This window comes from Streptopelia decaocto (assembly GCF_964273445.1).
Source record: "Streptopelia decaocto genome assembly, chromosome: Z".
NCBI lineage: Eukaryota > Metazoa > Chordata > Aves > Columbiformes > Columbidae > Streptopelia > Streptopelia decaocto.
Window position 1 is genome coordinate 38,574,412 of NC_138657.1, and position 17,169 is coordinate 38,591,580.

At 38.9% G+C, this 17,169-nt stretch overlaps 1 protein-coding gene across 14 annotated transcripts; it reads right to left on the bottom strand.

The window, feature by feature from the left end:
* Positions 1–1,655: 1,655 nt before the first annotated feature.
* Positions 1,656–17,140, bottom strand: FKTN (fukutin). Of its 14 annotated transcripts, XR_014186151.1 has the most exons (12): positions 16,737–17,140; positions 15,484–15,543; positions 13,665–13,868; positions 13,000–13,277; positions 11,446–11,578; positions 9,902–10,031; positions 8,649–8,782; positions 7,607–7,734; positions 3,327–3,677; positions 2,873–2,948; positions 2,079–2,125; positions 1,862–1,953 (listed from the first exon to the last, which is right to left on the bottom strand). XR_014186151.1 is itself a non-coding variant. In XM_082074296.1 (11 exons), exons 1-10 carry the CDS (start codon positions 16,839–16,841, stop codon positions 2,081–2,083), a joined length of 1,413 nt encoding a protein of 470 aa, XP_081930422.1. In that variant the 5' UTR covers positions 16,842–17,140; the 3' UTR covers positions 1,816–1,953; positions 2,079–2,080. The 14 variants fall into 14 exon arrangements, 5 of the variants coding, with proteins under 5 accessions (XP_081930419.1, XP_081930423.1, XP_081930422.1 ...); XM_082074296.1 differs by lacking the exon at positions 2,873–2,948 and having other exon boundaries at positions 1,816–1,953; positions 3,482–3,677; XR_014186152.1 differs by lacking the exon at positions 2,873–2,948 and having other exon boundaries at positions 1,868–1,953.
* Positions 17,141–17,169: the final 29 nt, after the last annotated feature.

Genomic DNA, 17,169 nt, shown 5'->3' on the forward strand with positions numbered 1-17,169 from the left:
GGAAACTTTTACTTTTTCAGGACAACAGGCCCAACCACAACAGGGTTAGTTTCCCTTCTTTAAGAACAAAACCTTCATTGTCCATTTTTTTTTTCCAAAGTGAAAGCTCTCACCCATGCCCCTTAATTACAGCTATGTATTGGATTTCAAAAGACTAATTCAACTCATAACTCATGTGCTCTGTTGCAGTCTAAATCAATAGCATATCTATGTATAACACAAGCATCAGTAGAGAATTTAGCATTAGGCAATCTAATGCTATTAAACAAGATTTTCAGCTGACGTAAATCAGCTGCTGGTGCCTATTTACTAAAACAGAGGATGTAGATATTAGATACAAGTGCTAGTCTTTGAAGGGTTTGTGTGCAGTTTTCCAAGTTACCGCATTTTGTTCTGCAATAATGTGATAGAATTACATGGAGAGAAAGAAAATATGCCTTAACAGTGAGGTAGCTGCCCCTGAACTTCTTGAACTGCTGCATGAACTCAACAGAATTCTACCAATCAGTAAGAAAGCACAGATCTAAGCTCCTGAAAGTCATTGCATCATTACGGGAGGAAAGGAAAAGGGAAAAGGAAGGTGAAAGTAAGACTCTTCATGGTCCCTTCTCTTCAGGCAACACTATTTCTTCAAACTTTGTAAGTATTTCAGAGCTGTGAACATCTTGCTATCTTCTCAACTCATGGGCACTGCTTGAAGAGGCTCTGCTGTCTTTAGCAGTTACACATATGGAATGTGCTTTGTTTGTCACCTGAAAGTCAAGGTACTTTGTGTGTTGTTGCTTAAGACCATAAATGCACGCCATTAAATTTAGAAATTGCCCTGTACTCCAGAGCACTTTAAAAATGAAGGTATTTGGTGTTTGGGAAAGTAACACAGAATTAAGAATCCACTTCAGATGTGGAAATCCAGGAGAGCCTAACAGGAAACAAATGCCTAAATCTGTGTATTTCTGTGGGCAATCGTAAGGTTTCAGCCTCAGAGCCTGCCTTCAAAGAGCACCAGTTCCGCAATGTTTACACCACTCCTTAGGATGCAATCCTCAAGCAGAAAACGTGCAGCCAGGGCACCGCACAAGGCATGACAGGTGACATGCAGAAGCTGCAATGTGTTCGTGCAATTCAAGGATCCTTTTTTCTACATACGGGCACCTGCTTTATTCAAAGTATCTTTATTGTTTTTTAATAGAGATGCTTGGACACAAACACTCAAGACAGACAGTCAATAAATAGTGTAAAAAACAATTCCAAATTTTTCTCTGCATGTTATGTCACAGTAACCGGAATGAAGTGTGTTAACTGCTGCCCAAGATTACTGAATAAAGGATGAAACAACATCTTGTGTTGCAAATTAGACTCTTCTTAATCAGTGTTAAATATGCACTTGTATGTTCTGAAGAGAAAATATTTTAACCTGAAGAATAACTTACAGGTATAATTAAATATTGCAGACATCCTCCCTTTCAGGGATATGCATTTTTTTCCATTAGTCTTTCTATCTACAAAGTCAACAATCTGACAGGATTGTAATTTTCTGATAGTAGCTTTTCTTTCACTCTTAAACATCTATCACATTTGAAAAACTTACAGGCTTACTGTACATTACTAACCAAAAAAGTTCACAAGAACAGAGTTATGAACACAAAAACCAGAAGGACATGAGCTTTCTTTTATTTTAAGGAAAAAGACGAAAGAATTCTACCTGAAAAATTATACCTTATGATGTAATGTTTACTAAGTAAACTGCATTAGCAGGATTTCACATCTCTCTCTTCTCAATTGGGCAAAGTTAACAAAGTTACCACAGCAACAGAAGAGCCAACCTGACAAGTTGTTGCCAGAAGTATAACCATTTACTTTAGGGCTTCGGTGACAGGAGACTGCTGAACTGGGAGGACTGGCAGCAAGCACCACACTCCAGGACAAAAACAGCAGGGAAGCCCCGGAGTGTACCTGGAATGACAGAGTAGTAAAACCATCACATGGGAGCCATTTCATCTCTCCAGAAATCCACACATTTGAACAGACAGCTGAAAACTGCAAATCAACGAACACCACAAACCACAGACTCAACCTACCTCTACCCAGTGAAAGGCAGAAAAGCCCCGATCCACAGGTAACCTTTCTGCTTGAGCAAGGAAAGAATAGATACAGGTTTGATGCAAGTCAAGATGTGCTCTATTCAGTACCTTGAAACTGGTTCACAAGTACTCCTTGCTCTGTACCATGTATTACAGCGATAGTAACTAGTAGCTCTAGCGCCCTTGTCTTCCCTGCACAGCAGAACTGGAACAAACTCGGACACACATGTTCATACGAAAGTTATGATCCCTCTACACAGCACTGAAGCAAGCTTGCTTCTTTGACCAAAAGCAGAAGCAAAAGGAAAGAGCTGTCAAGCTTCCACCTTCTTCTCATCCAAAGCCTAATGTTACACTAACACTTCATTTGCAATTATGCTACTGCAAATTTGATAGAATAGTTGGTATTTGTACATGCTTCTACTTACACTTCGAGAAAAGAGCTGTGATTCCCTGAGATCTCTGTTCTGTGAGCCCATGTTAAACGGAAAACTATGCGTACCCCCATTTCTATCTATCTGTAAGAAAGCAAGGATAGCTATAATTTTCTAAAATTGAAATATCAAAACCAGAATATTTGTTTTTCCATGGGAAAGACATCCCTGTGGCATGCACCTTCCTGCTCTTAAAAAAAAAAAAAAAAAGAAAAAAAAAACAAGAAAAATAAAAAGAAGATAACATTCCCTGCCATAATTGCGTGCAGTGGTTAGTTCACAAAAAACACAACTGTTTTTGGAAGATCTCTGATATGGACAGCTTCTCTTTTCATTCATGTACTATTATACCATTACCTCCTCCGCATAAAGCAGGTGAGTCACACAGGTTCTGTGTAACAGAAAAGCTCCAGTCCCAACAGCAACATGGTACCTATTGTAGGGATGGATGTATCAGTCTCAAGTCAAGCACATTTGAGGTACTCATAACTCTGGTCTTTTAAAGTTAAATATTCACAGGATCTCCTCTGAAAAAAAAGAGGGATTTTCTCTGGGATTTTTCCATCCTATCCCTGTCTTCAGCCTGAGAAGCAAACAGTCTCAAGGTTTTCATGATCCCAGGAAAGTCTAAGCCACCTGGACACCATTGACATTTAAACAGTCAATGGCCCATAAGTTCACTACAACATTTCTTCTCTAGTCTCTTGGTGAAGCTTTTCTTTCAGCTTCCCTTCTCTTCAGTTGCCACATCCTGCCTTTAATCTTTTCCTTTAGCTAACGGGAAAATGGACAATGAAGATGAAAAAAATACCTCTTAAGCAAATAAAGGTAAACGATTCCTAAGGAAACAGATGAGAAGTTACAAAAGGAACAGATCTTGACGCTTCTGGGAAATTACAAACTGACAGTTTCAAGGACAGCAGGCATGTTCTATTAGCAGGCAGGTGGTCAGTAGATTTGAATTACATCGTCCCATTCATCGACAGGCCAGACACCGTTGTACTGCACGTTGGACGGTGAGCTCTTCCAGTCCCACATCTTCACAGGAACCTTCCAGTCTGGGCCATAGTTGGCTTCAACATACTGACGGGTTTCACAGGGCACATGTACCTTGAGTTCTACAAATTCAGTCCAACACAGAGTAAACTTTGGAAAGAGATACCTGTGTCACAACAAAAGAACATGGTTACTGGCAGAAGACTGAAATGCACCCCTAAATAAGTTCCTGGAGAAAGCAAGAAACTGCAGCGAGTGCCCATGTTACATTTATAATATCTTTTCTTATTTCATAGCTTCCTATTCATGAAATACTATTTACATACTGGACTGGGGGGTTCTTATCAATAGCAACTGGAGAGCATTTGCCACATGTTCTTAGGAAGGAGCATTTCTAATTCTTTTCCTGCTTAGTCTCATATCATTCTACTACCTATAAGAAATCACTTAGTTCCTGTCTCTACTTCTCCGCTTAACTGGATTTAACAGTTACCTCATTTAGAAGGGTGTCAAGAGGATGATCGATGTTATTTGGTAGGGGAGATTTTGAGAAAAGCAGCATTAAATACTTTACTACGAATCAGGCCTTTTTACTTTTCTTCAATCTTACCAAATAAAGGCATCCAATTCCCCTTCAGTACTGTTGTTTAAACATGGTGCCAGGCTTGCAGCAAATGCATAGTTAAGATACAGCTGCCACCCTGTACTTTCTGAAATAATCTCTGCCCATTCAAATTTCAGAAATAATTTATTCTACCAAACTGACCTTGTTCTTTATCTGTTTGTTTTCTGTAGAAGTGCCAACACAAGCCCTACCTATAAGTATGCTTACACCAGTGGAACTTCACCGGTAATTTTACAGTTTGATCAGAATGACATCCTACAGGAGCCCAGTGTCAGAGCTGATGTGTTAAACAAATAAATACCAAAAGACTGTGTACTATTTCTGCAGAGGATCACTCACACTTCTGAAGCTGTGAATTCTTCCACTAGAAAAAGTAATGTTAAAATTCCTTTTCGCAGGTTGAATGAAACCATGAGTACTTAGACTTTTTGAAAAATAAGGTTGAAACATTTGTGCATTTGCATGAAGTAGAAACCTCAATTGTTCCTCTAAGAATCAAGTTAATTTTATTTCTAAGCACTGCGCAAACACTTTCAGAAAATAAAACAACCTTGCTTTTATACTTTAAATGGAAGGAGAGAAAGATTTGGATCAAGCACTTCTGGATACATATGCAGAGACTACCGATTAGCTCTAAACTAAACCAAAAAGTAAATTTTAAAAAGCCAGTTACCAAGGGGAAAACAGGTAAATGAACTTTAAAACTGAAATAATATAGTCTCTGGAGAATGAACTCTGAAAAAGAATTCTAAGGCGAACCAACAGATGATTTATATAAACTAATCTGGAAAGCAAAAAGTTAGTTGGAAATTTCACCAAAATAACAATTTGTTATTAAAATCAAACATTCACATTCACTGATGAAAAAATGTAGCTTTCAGTGATGCTTCACACTCCTGGAATCCTTGCTTATGGTTTACTCCTTCCAAGTGGCTGGGATAAGGCTACATACTGCTTGTACATAGACACAGCTCACCATTTTTCCTTCCAATTTTAGTCTCATCAGTCTTTGGATACAAAAGTACTGAAAAGGTTTTATGCTTATGCGAAGTCCTCTCTGTTAAGAACCTACAGAATTAACGGATTTTAAGGATTAGTGCATATAGTATAGATTTGATTCCCAGATTCAGTTTTTGTAAATACTTATTCTCTGCTGAAGAACGCAACATGCAACTGCCTAGCACCAATTTTGTAAACAAACAGAAGGTCTCAATTCCTGTAACTCCAAGACAAAATAAGGAGGATTTACATGCTTGCTTGTGCATGCAATGCTGAGCAAGTATTTAATGTAGATGAAAATTCAGTCCATACAGTCAGACTTCTAAGGTTTAGAAACCAGATCTCAAAGGAAACGGAGACTAAAGAAAAGTATTTTAGAGACTAAATGAGAAATACTTTCACTCTTTCTACTTTTATTTAGCAAGATGTATAGAAAATATGCCTGTGGAAATATTTAGCTTTCTGAAGAAACTGTCTTTTACCCTTTATTCTTAAAAGACATACGTATCTCGGAATAGAACTCCAACCCTTATCTATGATGATCTAGTAGCAACCAATATATCTTCTGACACACATAAACAGCTGGTGAGATTCCTTTAAAATTGTTAAAGTGGATTTAGGATTCTGCATCATCAAATGATCACTTCTCTTTTGACTGCCCTCCTCATTTTACCTTCCCCCAAAATTTTGGAAGGGTGAAAGACTAAGCAAAATCGAGGGTCATTCTGGTGTTGCAGGCATTCAGATCAAGCATGCTAAATCATCACGTCTCACAGATAAAAAGCTGTGATCTTTTTCCTCTTTCTGAGAAGGTATTTGGGATAATGCATATATGGAATTATTCAGCTAAGCATTCTGAAAAGCATGTTCTGTCAGGATTTGGGGCCTTTATAATAATAAACAAGCAGCTCCCTTGCTCCATTTCTGTATATATTAAGTACAGTAAAGTATGCCTAAGAAACACCAGTTCAGAATCATGCTTATGCTACTATGACTAAGAAAATTAGTTCTTATTGAACTAGAAAGCCATGTTTGTAAACCCTGAAAAAATCACCACCAAAAATAAGTACTAGGCTACAAGAAAAGGAAAGCGTTTTATGAAAGCTGGAGTTCCCAAAGACCTGTGATATCCTACAATACAGGAGCTGGAGCATAGCACTGTTTCACGTCTGCCTTCTATTCTCACGCATTGGACCAGTCATATCTAAAAGGAGAAAAAAAACAGGTCTCAAGTACCCCAGATCTGATGCTACAACAGAATTTTGAAAGAGCATGTCAGCTCCACAGGCATGGAAACATATATAGCAATTTAGACACAAGAGAAGCACAAAGAAAAGGAAAGGAATTAATTGGTCGGCTTCTTCCTCTGAATGCATTATACAAGATCCTCTAAAATCTTATATGGAAAAAAAAGACATTAAGCCCAGTTTGGGAAACTATAAATCGTTGCTGTATTCTAAGAAAAACACTCTGCAACATACCACATTTTCTGGGGGTATATTTCAAGGATTCTTCCTTCTGTCTACTTGTAAGAGTGCCTTTTGAGTCTGGTCATCAAAATATCTTCCCCAATCTTTGTTTATCCTTTCAGAAGAAAGATAACTAAGACAAGGGCTCAGACGTTATCAACGCCTGAATGATAGTGTTCACTAAGTTCCCATTAGCTAAATACAGGCAAACACTGTTCAGGCAAAATATCAACAATCATTAAATCCTACAGAAGTCAACAAGGTTTTCAACTAGCCTGCAACTATCTCTTTCTGAGTTAAGGTAGGTGACGGAAAGAAATAAATCTAATTTTCAAAACCTACATGCAGTTTGGTGAGCAGATCAGGAAGCTGTTGTACTTATTTGTTGATTTAACACTGAAAAGTATGAGGCAAGAAATGTGGGATCCCATTTAAAATTCAGTTTTCAGAACGTGAATAACAACAAGGTCTGCAGTAGTCATCTGCATTGCTGGCACAACATCACAGTCAATAAAGTATTCCAAATCATCACCACAAAATCCTAAACTATGGAGTTTACTTTGCAAGGATAGTTGAGACTTTCTGCCATAATGCTTTGTCATCAAAACAGATGTCTAAAAATTCATTTTTTACTGCAAAATTAGTCTATGTAACAAATACAGTTTTAGAGACTTCTTTATCTTTTCTTCTTTTCTGTTTATTTAACTCAGAGCTTGTCACAGCCCAGATAAGATCTGCTTGATATATGACATATCAGGTTTGCTTTATATTTCACAAGAGAACTGACATTTGACAAGCCCAGTACATATCTAGTAAGGCATAGTACTGTTCTGCTTCTCTGGTCTTAAAGTGCAACATCTCCACTGATTCTCTTCTGTTAACGGCCTTCCCCACAAAGAGCATGGCCTTTGCCAGGCAACAACATACAATGCATAAAATGCCAACACTAAGCACTAACTTGTTCTATTTCTTTGCTATTAGAGGTACAAATCCAGTTCATACTTAAATTTCTTGCCCGATTTGGCCTGAGTTCCTCCATTCCATATGTGGTCATCCTCTTCATAGAAGAAAAAAATATCAAGTTTCACATCATCATCTCCCTGGAAAGAGAGTTCCAAGCTGTCTTCTACCTGTAAGACAAAAATACATACTGTATATACTCAGAAAAATCCAAGGCTACTTGCTAGCAGGTTTCAGAAAACAGATTTTTTTTTTGGTCAGGTATGAAGAGTGACTCCTATCCTAACTGAAGAAAATACACTAATTCTGCAATTTTTGGGGTTTTTTTGATGCCTTGAGAACACTGGAAATCTGCATCTCAGTGGAACTACCTTATCTTTCCTCCCTTTAGCCCCAAAAGCTTCAGCACCATCTCCTTGTCCTCTGTCACAAGCAAAATCATCTCAGTGAATAAACACATGATTAGTAGGTGTCTTCATTTAACAGATTTCCTCTATGATGAAACACTCCGTAGCACCAGTAATGAGGTATCACTTGAACTGTTGCTGAACCTTCATGCTCCTGTAATTTTGTTTCCTCTCTCTACCATTCTGCAGTCCACACTCTGAAAAAGCTATTATAAAGAAATATTCACATAAGCTAATGATGAACAAGCTCAGTGCCCACCTCAAGCCAACCTTTCCTTTCTGCTAGTTTTACAAACAGGGCTACAGATAATGAGAGCTATCACCAGTCCTCCCATATGATGAGGCCCATCCAATCTCAAACTCTAAATTCTACCTTGATTTTGAAGTTTCCCTAGCATCACTCTCACAGATCATACCTCTTTAAAACTTCAGAAAAATTTATTCTGAGGTGGAATTCGCACTCCCCAAACAGGATTAAACCTAGTAAGAAAAGTGTTTCCTCACACAGTGTCCAACATACAAAAATCAGTGAAATTATATGTTTAGGTAAAACCCTAATAAGTAAATGTCTGCTGAGGAGACTCAAGATACCACTTCTACATAGTAATCTGCAGCTGTACTCCAACTTGTGAATCTACACAAAGTCAAATGAAATAAATTGTTCATTATCTGTGTACCTTGCCGAATTTGTGCTTCAGTGGTAATCCTGCTTTCTGAAAGGCCGGAATGATGTCTGCTTTGTAGTCCCTTATGAAGACTCCTAAATCCACATCTTTGCTGTGAGGAATGACATTGCACTGTCTATACCAGCCTGAGTTTAGAAAAAAACCCAAACCAAACCTAGTTAATTTAGGAACATAAGAAATATATAAACAGAACAAAAGCAATATAAAAATGAACTTAGGCAAAGATCTTTGAATGAGGCCATAAACAAGACTTCTGCCTTTCTCTACTATGAAATAAACCACATCAATGAAAACTAATATTACTCCACTTATAGTTAGCTCTTTCCTCGAGAAAGCCAAGAATGAGAGAAAAAACCCTAACTCTTTGCATGATAAAATATCTTCAGTTTCCTAATCTAAATGTCTTTTACAAAAATGTATTCTTTATTTGGGTCCAAATCTGACCAGCAACGAACAGTTACAGGGCTACAGATGTGCTTTTGATTTGAAACTATTATTTAAATAGTATCTGAGATGTTAATCATCTTTCAAGCACTACTGCAAAACAGTAAGACAAGAAGTGGGACATCATTTTGTCTGTTTCATTAAAGCGGCTTTTAGTAGCTGCTCATTCAGAAAATTAATTATATTCTCTAGGACAAAACAAATACAAGTCAAATGCACACACATGAGCTTTCAAAACCTATTTCAATAACACGAGAATCTTCACCTGTGATAACCTTCTACTTCCATCTTCAGCAGAACTGAAAATTTGCAGTACCTCCTCTAACAGGCTGATATTTTATTAAGAGGACATGTTTTAAAATAAATAAATGTGAATTGTATCTTAAAAGTCAGTGATAAGCACCAAACTGGATGGGAAGAAAAATTACGTGAGAGACTACATGGACAGTAGAAATACGTGCCCGTCACTGTGCTTTCCAACTTGCGTTTCAGTAAATCTAAGCCACACAATTTAGATCACTGAATACCTTCTAAGCAGTGATCAGCACTACACAGATAATTGCTAATAACATTAAATGCTTCACTGGAAATTTCCTCCGCATCTCCAAGGTTCCAGCTTCTAAAGAAAAAGCATTTTGTCTGGAGCAAAAAGGCCTATTTCAATATCGCTAATGCCACATTATTACCTTGCAACCTGGTACATTTAGTTGCTAACATCAGCTGACATCACAAGCACTAGAGGATGAAAAGTTTAAAATTTCAGATGTGTTTAAAAATGCAACACAACACAAATGTTTTACCAAGGCACGTTCCACTGCTCAGCCAGAACTTTACTCCTAAGTTATTCAGTGTCAGGGCAGCCAGATGGAGCAAGGATTTTGCCTTTTTTCTGAACTCCACTGCGTCAAGAGAGGCATCATCAGGATACAGCTGGAAGGCAAAGGAAGAATAAGAGAGCTGTTGTCTGCAAGTAAACTCATCCCTTAATTTTTCAATGTCCTAAGAAAAAATGATCTTTAAAATTTTACTTAACTAATATCTGGGCAGTATCTGTTTTCACATATAAAGACCAGTTTGAGAACATGTACTAGAATGACAAGTTAAAATTTTAACTCTGAAACATCAATCTTCAGTTTTTTCAAACTAGCAGAATGTAAAGTCACAGTAAAATAGAGTAAGAAATCATGTATTAGACACCGATTCTCAGCACTCGGCAAAAACACAGATGAACCCCAGTTCTGAACACGGTGAAGCTGATACCCAGAGCCCGGGGGGAGAACAGGGACAGAATCAGAGTTTCTTCCAGCACATCAGTTTACTTGGCGCCACCACGTGTTACAACTGGATCTCGACAAGTTCTGCTATATAGCAGAAACAACATGAACAGAAAATCGTGGCAATCTTCCAGATAAAACTGTGGCAAAATCTGCAATGCAAAGCCAAAACCAACACGGCAGTCTGGGCAAAAATTACCAAATCAAACACTGGAGCAATGCACCATTCAGTTTGACAACTGATGTCATTAAGAGCTCTCAGGCATCAAGCAGCTGAAATGAATACTTCATTTTCAAAACAAATGCTAGCTGCTCATTTCAATATTAGAGCCCCTCAAATGTCTGAAGAATGGAAACTCTAGTGTCCTCTTTTTTCCCTTCTCATGAAATCAAGAGATGGCTGAAATTCAGTGATTTGATTATAACTCCACAATCTTAATGGTGCTAACACGTAAGCACTTTGTGTCTCGGCCATTTTCAAGTTAGGACAAAATGCTCCCCATACTGCAGAAGAAAATTTTCCACCATCTGCTGAATCAGGTACCAATATTCTAAAAATAATGCTTTGAATAGTGGTGAAAACATTAGCTTGGTCAAAAAGCAATTAAATAAGTCATTTCAGAATTAATATACCATTTCACATAAAACAAACTGGAAATGTGAGAGAGCAGTGCACAGTTCAAAAGAACATAAAATGAAATATTACTCAGAAACCTGAGAATTGCCAAAATGAAAAAATTCAGCCACAAACACACAGAAGATCTTAATCTTATTTACACAGAATCTATTTAAAAGTAAAAATGTGTGATAACTATGGACATATTGGCTACCTCTTCTTCTTCAAAGTTTTGGAAAGTGGCAAAAAATGTCCTTACAAGTAAGAAAGACAGACCATGATTTTCAGTTAAGTTTTAGTTTTATTACCACTTACTAAACTCTGTGGATTGAGTCTCAGAGGCTGTATTTAGCTTTATGTATGTGAACAGTCCCATCTAGGTAAAAAACAATGAACTGGTCAATCAGTGAAAAAGAATGTTACATCTCAGAGACACTACTTGATTACCACTAACCTGAAAGAAAGACCGAGCTTCTCTGTACCTACATTCAAGAAATCTAGAGTGTAACATCTCCTCTAGAAAACTGGATGGATTTTTTGGAATTTGAACTTTTAAGTCATCAATGGAAACAAGGAGAAGTTCTGGCCTGCAAGGAAACAAAGATGATACATTACCCCATTCAAATCCTTTACAAACTACAAGACACTTTTTCCTCTAGCTCAGGTTAAAATCTTAATATATAATGCTGGCAGTGATTCTTTTGTCCAAATACACCCAAACACCGTAAAAGAAGAGCAACAAGAGTGTCAACAAATTCCCCATGTACTTCCAAATTTGTTCAAAAAGACATTTGATGCCTTTAAGCCTATAGTTAGTTTGTGAGATCACAGATTCCTTTACTGGCTCATGACTTGCACTGAATTTGTTCAGAGCTGTTGTTTGGTGCATTTGAAAATTTAGACTATTTATTTGGTTGTCTCAAGTATGGTATGCATTTAAGAGCCAAATTTTACCCTGTACTTTCAAGGCTATTTGCATTTAAAATTTAGAAATTGTCAGCCTTCACAATGAATGAAATGTGATATTCAACAGCTTACACAGCCGATTTCAAATGTTTACGCACACAACTGGTACCGATTCCACATTTTAAAAGGAAGAAAGAATGGTGCCATTCTAAAATAAAAAGTTAAACAGATTTATCTTGACCTGTATACACACATCCTACAGGAATACTGTTCTCAGAGCCTATTGGCATGTGCATGGCTTCAAAAACAATGTCAAGATTTGCAATGACCTGTATTTCCTGAAATACTGCTATTGAAAGCATTGTAACAAAAGGCAGACTTTTACAGTAATTTTACCAATGTAATGCAAAGTTTAAGCATAACACTGTGGAAAAGTAACATCACCATTTCAAACACTTAGGCAGGAAAGGAGTCCCCTCAACACGTTAGCAGTATGGGTTAAATGCAACAGTTGGCACGTGTCTTTGTGTTACAAATGTCACTACTCTTCATTTGAGTTAACACTGAGTATTTAGACAATTACTGAAAGGATCTTTGTTGCTTCCCCTTTTCATCTAATGTTCCACACCTGTGTTCAACTTTTGTGTACATATCCTTAAAGAAAGAACACCAAATACTAGGTAGTACCAAATCTCCTGCCACTTTCACTTCACCTGTGTTGACAGCACAGATGGCTACCAACAGATTTCAAACTTTTAAATATATTAACAGTAAACCACAGACTCCAGCAGGAGATCCTCTGGTACACTCGACTGTAGTCATGACCTATTCTCTCAGCTTCCCACCTGCTCCAATCTAGCTACACAGCAATTTAGTCTAAATCATAGTTCGTAATGTATAACTGGTGGGAAGCTCTTGTTTTCAGATAAGCAGAATTGGACATACCTTCATACCTTAATCTACCAGCACTTTGAGATCTGAACTATACATGAGCTAAATTTTACAACTTCACTTTAGAAAAGCGATTTATTTTATATACAGGATGAATAAGTTATTCTGGAAGTGCCATAACGACTTTTTGCCTCCTCTGTTTTGAACTCACTTTTCATATGCTCCAGGGTAGCGACCAAAGTGGAGTTTCCGGAAAGGCACAAACTTTCTGTCCATGTGTTGCTTGAGCCTCAGGGGGCCATGCCAGAGATAATTACCACTCCTCTCATAGAAGACCACCAGGTGAACGGCATGAGATGCCAGTTTAAATATGTAGTGCAAGGGTATTTCAATCCCAGATAGGTCATCCATCCCATCCAAGCGGGGGTCCTTGTTTATAATCTTTAGCCATTGGAACCCCATTTTCTCAGCAGTTTTAAAAAGTCCCACCTAAAAATGAGAGAAAGGGAGAGACGGAAAGAGAGAGAGAAGCTAAAGATTAGAGAAACCAAAACTGAATGCTAAATGCTTGTAATTAACTGACTTTATTCCCAATTTTCATTTAATAATCAGACTTAAGCACAAAATATTCCAAAATTTCTAAGACCTTAAAGATCAGCAACCACAAACAATTTTGTCCCTCAAACTATTCAATAAAACAACAAATAAATGTTGTAAGCCATGCCTGGACTAGGTTTTCGCCTTCCCACAGCACCCTTCTCTGCACCCTCAAAGGGTTCTCTAAAGTTATTCTTGTGCTGAACTTGGTGTCTGTAAATCATTGAACAGATGAATGCACTACAACACACAAATGTGAGCTGAATAAAAGGCACTTACTTCATATTTCCATGTTTTGTCCAGTAGTGCAAATGTAGTAAAGTCTCTTGGAGCACAAAAGTACTTGCATTCTGGACTAGGACCTTCAGGAGAACTTCTGATCTGTTCGATGTCTTTAGCAACCAGTCCCAGAATGAAAGGATCGATCAAATACACTGGTATATTGTAACTGGCTGCTAAGCCTAGGAATTTCCTAACCACGTGCTGTTTGACAGAAGATAAAATCACAAGTTAGAAACACCACGGCTTACTGCCCAAGCTACCTGCTCAGCAAGCTGACGCTGGCCTTCCAGTTGAAGCTCTAACCTTACTCCTGACCAGCAATGAGTCTGTTCAACGAGGTTCCACAGGCCAACCTCCAGTTCTGGCATGGGGCTTTGGCTTCAGAGAGGCACAAAACATGAATTAAGACAGAATGTGGATCAACAAACAGAATTCAGGCAGCAACACTACAAGTGCTGTACGTGCAGAGACAAGACAACCGTCTTAGTGATTTCAAGTGGATGCTGAAAGGTAAGGGATGTGCTAGCATTATTTCTGTGACTAAAAACAGCAGAACAGACTAATCAACAGGAAGCAAATCTGTGCAAAAAATGTGCTTCCTTCCCCAGCCCCATCACTTCTCCAGGGGAACAAGTGCTTTTAGCTAAAACTTAAATCATTGGTAGAAAGAGACTCTGATGATGTCAAGCAGCTAACAGAAATGCATTCAAATAGAGAATTCTGGATGCATCACAAAGGGACTCCGAGGAAAGCTTGGAGTGCAACAGGTCCCTGGCAGCATTGTGGAGCATTTTGCTTTATTACTAGTGATTCTGTAAGATCAATTTAAAGCTTAATGAAAACTCTGTCCACAGACTGGCATATTAGAAGCCCACTTTGACCATGTCAGCTAACACCTAGTAGGTAGGTCCAAGGGGCGCCACCTCCAATTATAGTGACACGTCCCTAGAGCAACCAAGCAGCCCACAGAGCAGTTGGTTTGGATTACGCCCAACAACAACTCTTAACCACAGCACCTTTCCTCTTGCTAAGCAGGAACAAGGCATTAAACAGCTGTTTTGCTAACTAGAAACATTATCATATTGCATCTAAAGAGAACAGCAGCCAGTTCCCAGGGCACTGTTCTCTTTAACCACCTGTGCTGTTCTTTTGCTGGGTGATCTGTTAAATACTTCTGTAAAAGTGTTTTCAAACAAATGCTAACTACAAATATCATAACTGAGCTTCTGATTCCCTGAGGACAACATGATATTTTGGTTGTACCCCATCTTGCAAACTTTAAGTGAGACACAACAAAAAACACCCAATTTCAATTATCTAATGGCACTCCTAATGCTGCTCCTGAACACTGGAATACAGCAACTGTGAATGCTGAAATGTAGCATTTTCCTGCTTCTGAAGAGTTTTATGACCCAGCAGAACCAAACAGGTATTCTGTGATCTGAGACCTGCAGCCAATTCTTTTACCATGGTACTGACTATCAAATGAGCTGCATGTCAAATAAGCCAATCTTTTCCATACCCAGTCTGAAAGAACACAGAAGCCCAGATTAAATATTCTGTATCAGAAAGAACAACTTTTTCTGCTTAAAATACTAATAACAAAGGCTGCTAAGCTGTAACTGCTTCTCTACTCTATTTTAAACTGATGTTTTGAAACACCTCATAACTTTATTCAGTGAGGAGAGTATCTCTTCGTCCTTAATACTAGAAAATTCCCAGTGCAGAGGAAAGAGAACTGGACCCCAAGTTTGCAATTCTGAGAGTTCTCTGAGACTTGCAGAAGAACTGTATGAAGCAGTGACATTGTACATACCCATCTAGTGATGTCTTGGCCTGACTGGCTTCCTCTGACTTTGGAAAAAACCGTTCCATTCTATCAAAACCAAAAAATGAGAGGGGAAAAAGAAGAAAGAAAATTTAAAAAAAGAAGTCAATTTCAGTTGAATTCCTACTTAGGATTTCTTAGGAAGACATTCAGGGGCATTTAGGCAGATAGCACTTTATAGTACAGGCTTTGGTTATATGCCTCTGGTCACCCAACACACTGAATGTGAAGCCGTAAACAACTACTCTAGCTTAGTGTATTTAGGACAAAACAAGCATTGAGGACTTAGAGACATGCAAATACTGCATGATTGGGCCTCAAGTTTCTAAGTCAATGTCCCAGCAAATGTAAAATAGGAAAGTGACAAACACAGTTAGGCAAATACCCCTGTGGGAAAGACACCAGGACCCTACATCAGTCTCTCCAGATGTAATCTTACAGAATTAAATGTGAAATAGAGTATAACCCTATCATAAAGCCAAGGTAGTTGGTGGCTCAGCTTTTAGCTTTTCAAAAGTATGCAGAATTTCTCATTCACAGCCTTGTAGTTTACAATACAAAACTATAAGAAAGCAGTAAAAGATTGTGGTACTACCCAGCACAAAGGCTGCCTGCATTTATTAAGAATGTCCTCATCAAAATAAAATAAATTCAGGAAATATGATACCCACGTGGCTCTTCTGTAAAAATAAAATGAAGACTTACAGTTGCAAGGAGTTCCTTTGTTGAATCTGCATTGCAACTGTGAACTGTGAAGCCAAATGAAATGCACTGTTTTTTGGTGTAGTAACATTTACCTCGGCTACAGAAAAATCACACTCAGCTAAATATTCCATGGGTGGTATAACAGCAGGATTTGATCTATAACTTTTAGAGAAGTGTGAAAGCTGAATCACAAAGCACTAAGACAACTGCAGAAAAAGCAGGAATTTATTTTAAAAACACCTCTTTTGAAAAACATGCAACCAATAAATGCTGCTTTCCTTGTTTCTTCAGAAAAGGCCTAAGATAATGCTTGGTTTGACCTTGCCATCAATAAAAGTCACTTATCAGCACAAGCAGGAAGTATTGCACGCCTGCCACCAGAAGCTTGCCCGGGCAATATGCCAATATTATAGGAATCGCTACCCATATGAGGGAAATTCGGGCATAGTATTAATGCCGTTAAATGGTCGGAAAAGAATAAGCATTATATTCGGCTATCCCACAAAGCAAGCCTATACAGGACAGCTCTCTCGTACCTTGTGCGATAGGTAGAACTTGTAATAGTACAGCTGGAAGAGGAGGAAAACCAGGCTGGTCAGAGAAAGGAGCGCCAGGACCACGTTCTTATTGATTTTCTGCATCAGTGTTCGGGGCGCTCACCGCCGAGAGGCAGCGCGGCGTCGCTCATCTTCTCCGGTTCCGCAGCTCCTCCCTGCGCGCTGGCAGAGCTCGGGACGCTGAGCAGGCCGCGGCGCCAGCTGCAGCCCCAGGCCCGCCACCGGACGCCGCGGCGGCCCACGGGAGCCCTGCGGACCCGCCGCGGGGGATCCTCACTCGTACCGCCGACCCTCTCTGCGCTCACACCCACCGGCCGCGGCGCCGGGGCAACGCGGCCTCCCCTCGGCCTGCCCGCCCTCACCCGCGAAGCAGCGGCCCAACAACCGACAGCGCTCCGCAGCGGCCCTAAAG

Excerpts from the sequence above, each read along its gene's own strand:
- FKTN (XM_082074293.1), bottom strand. The coding sequence starts at position 16,841 with ATGCAGAAAATCAATAAGAACGTGGTCCTGGCGCTCCTTTCTCTGACC. Across the intron at positions 8,783-9,901 it reads GAGCAGTGGAACGTGCCTTG|GCTGGTATAGACAGTGCAAT; the intron begins GTAAAACATTTG and ends TTCTAAACTCAG. Across the intron at positions 1,954-3,481 it reads CTGTCGATGAATGGGACGAT|GTACACTCCGGGGCTTCCCT; the intron begins GTAATTCAAATC and ends CTGTCATTCCAG.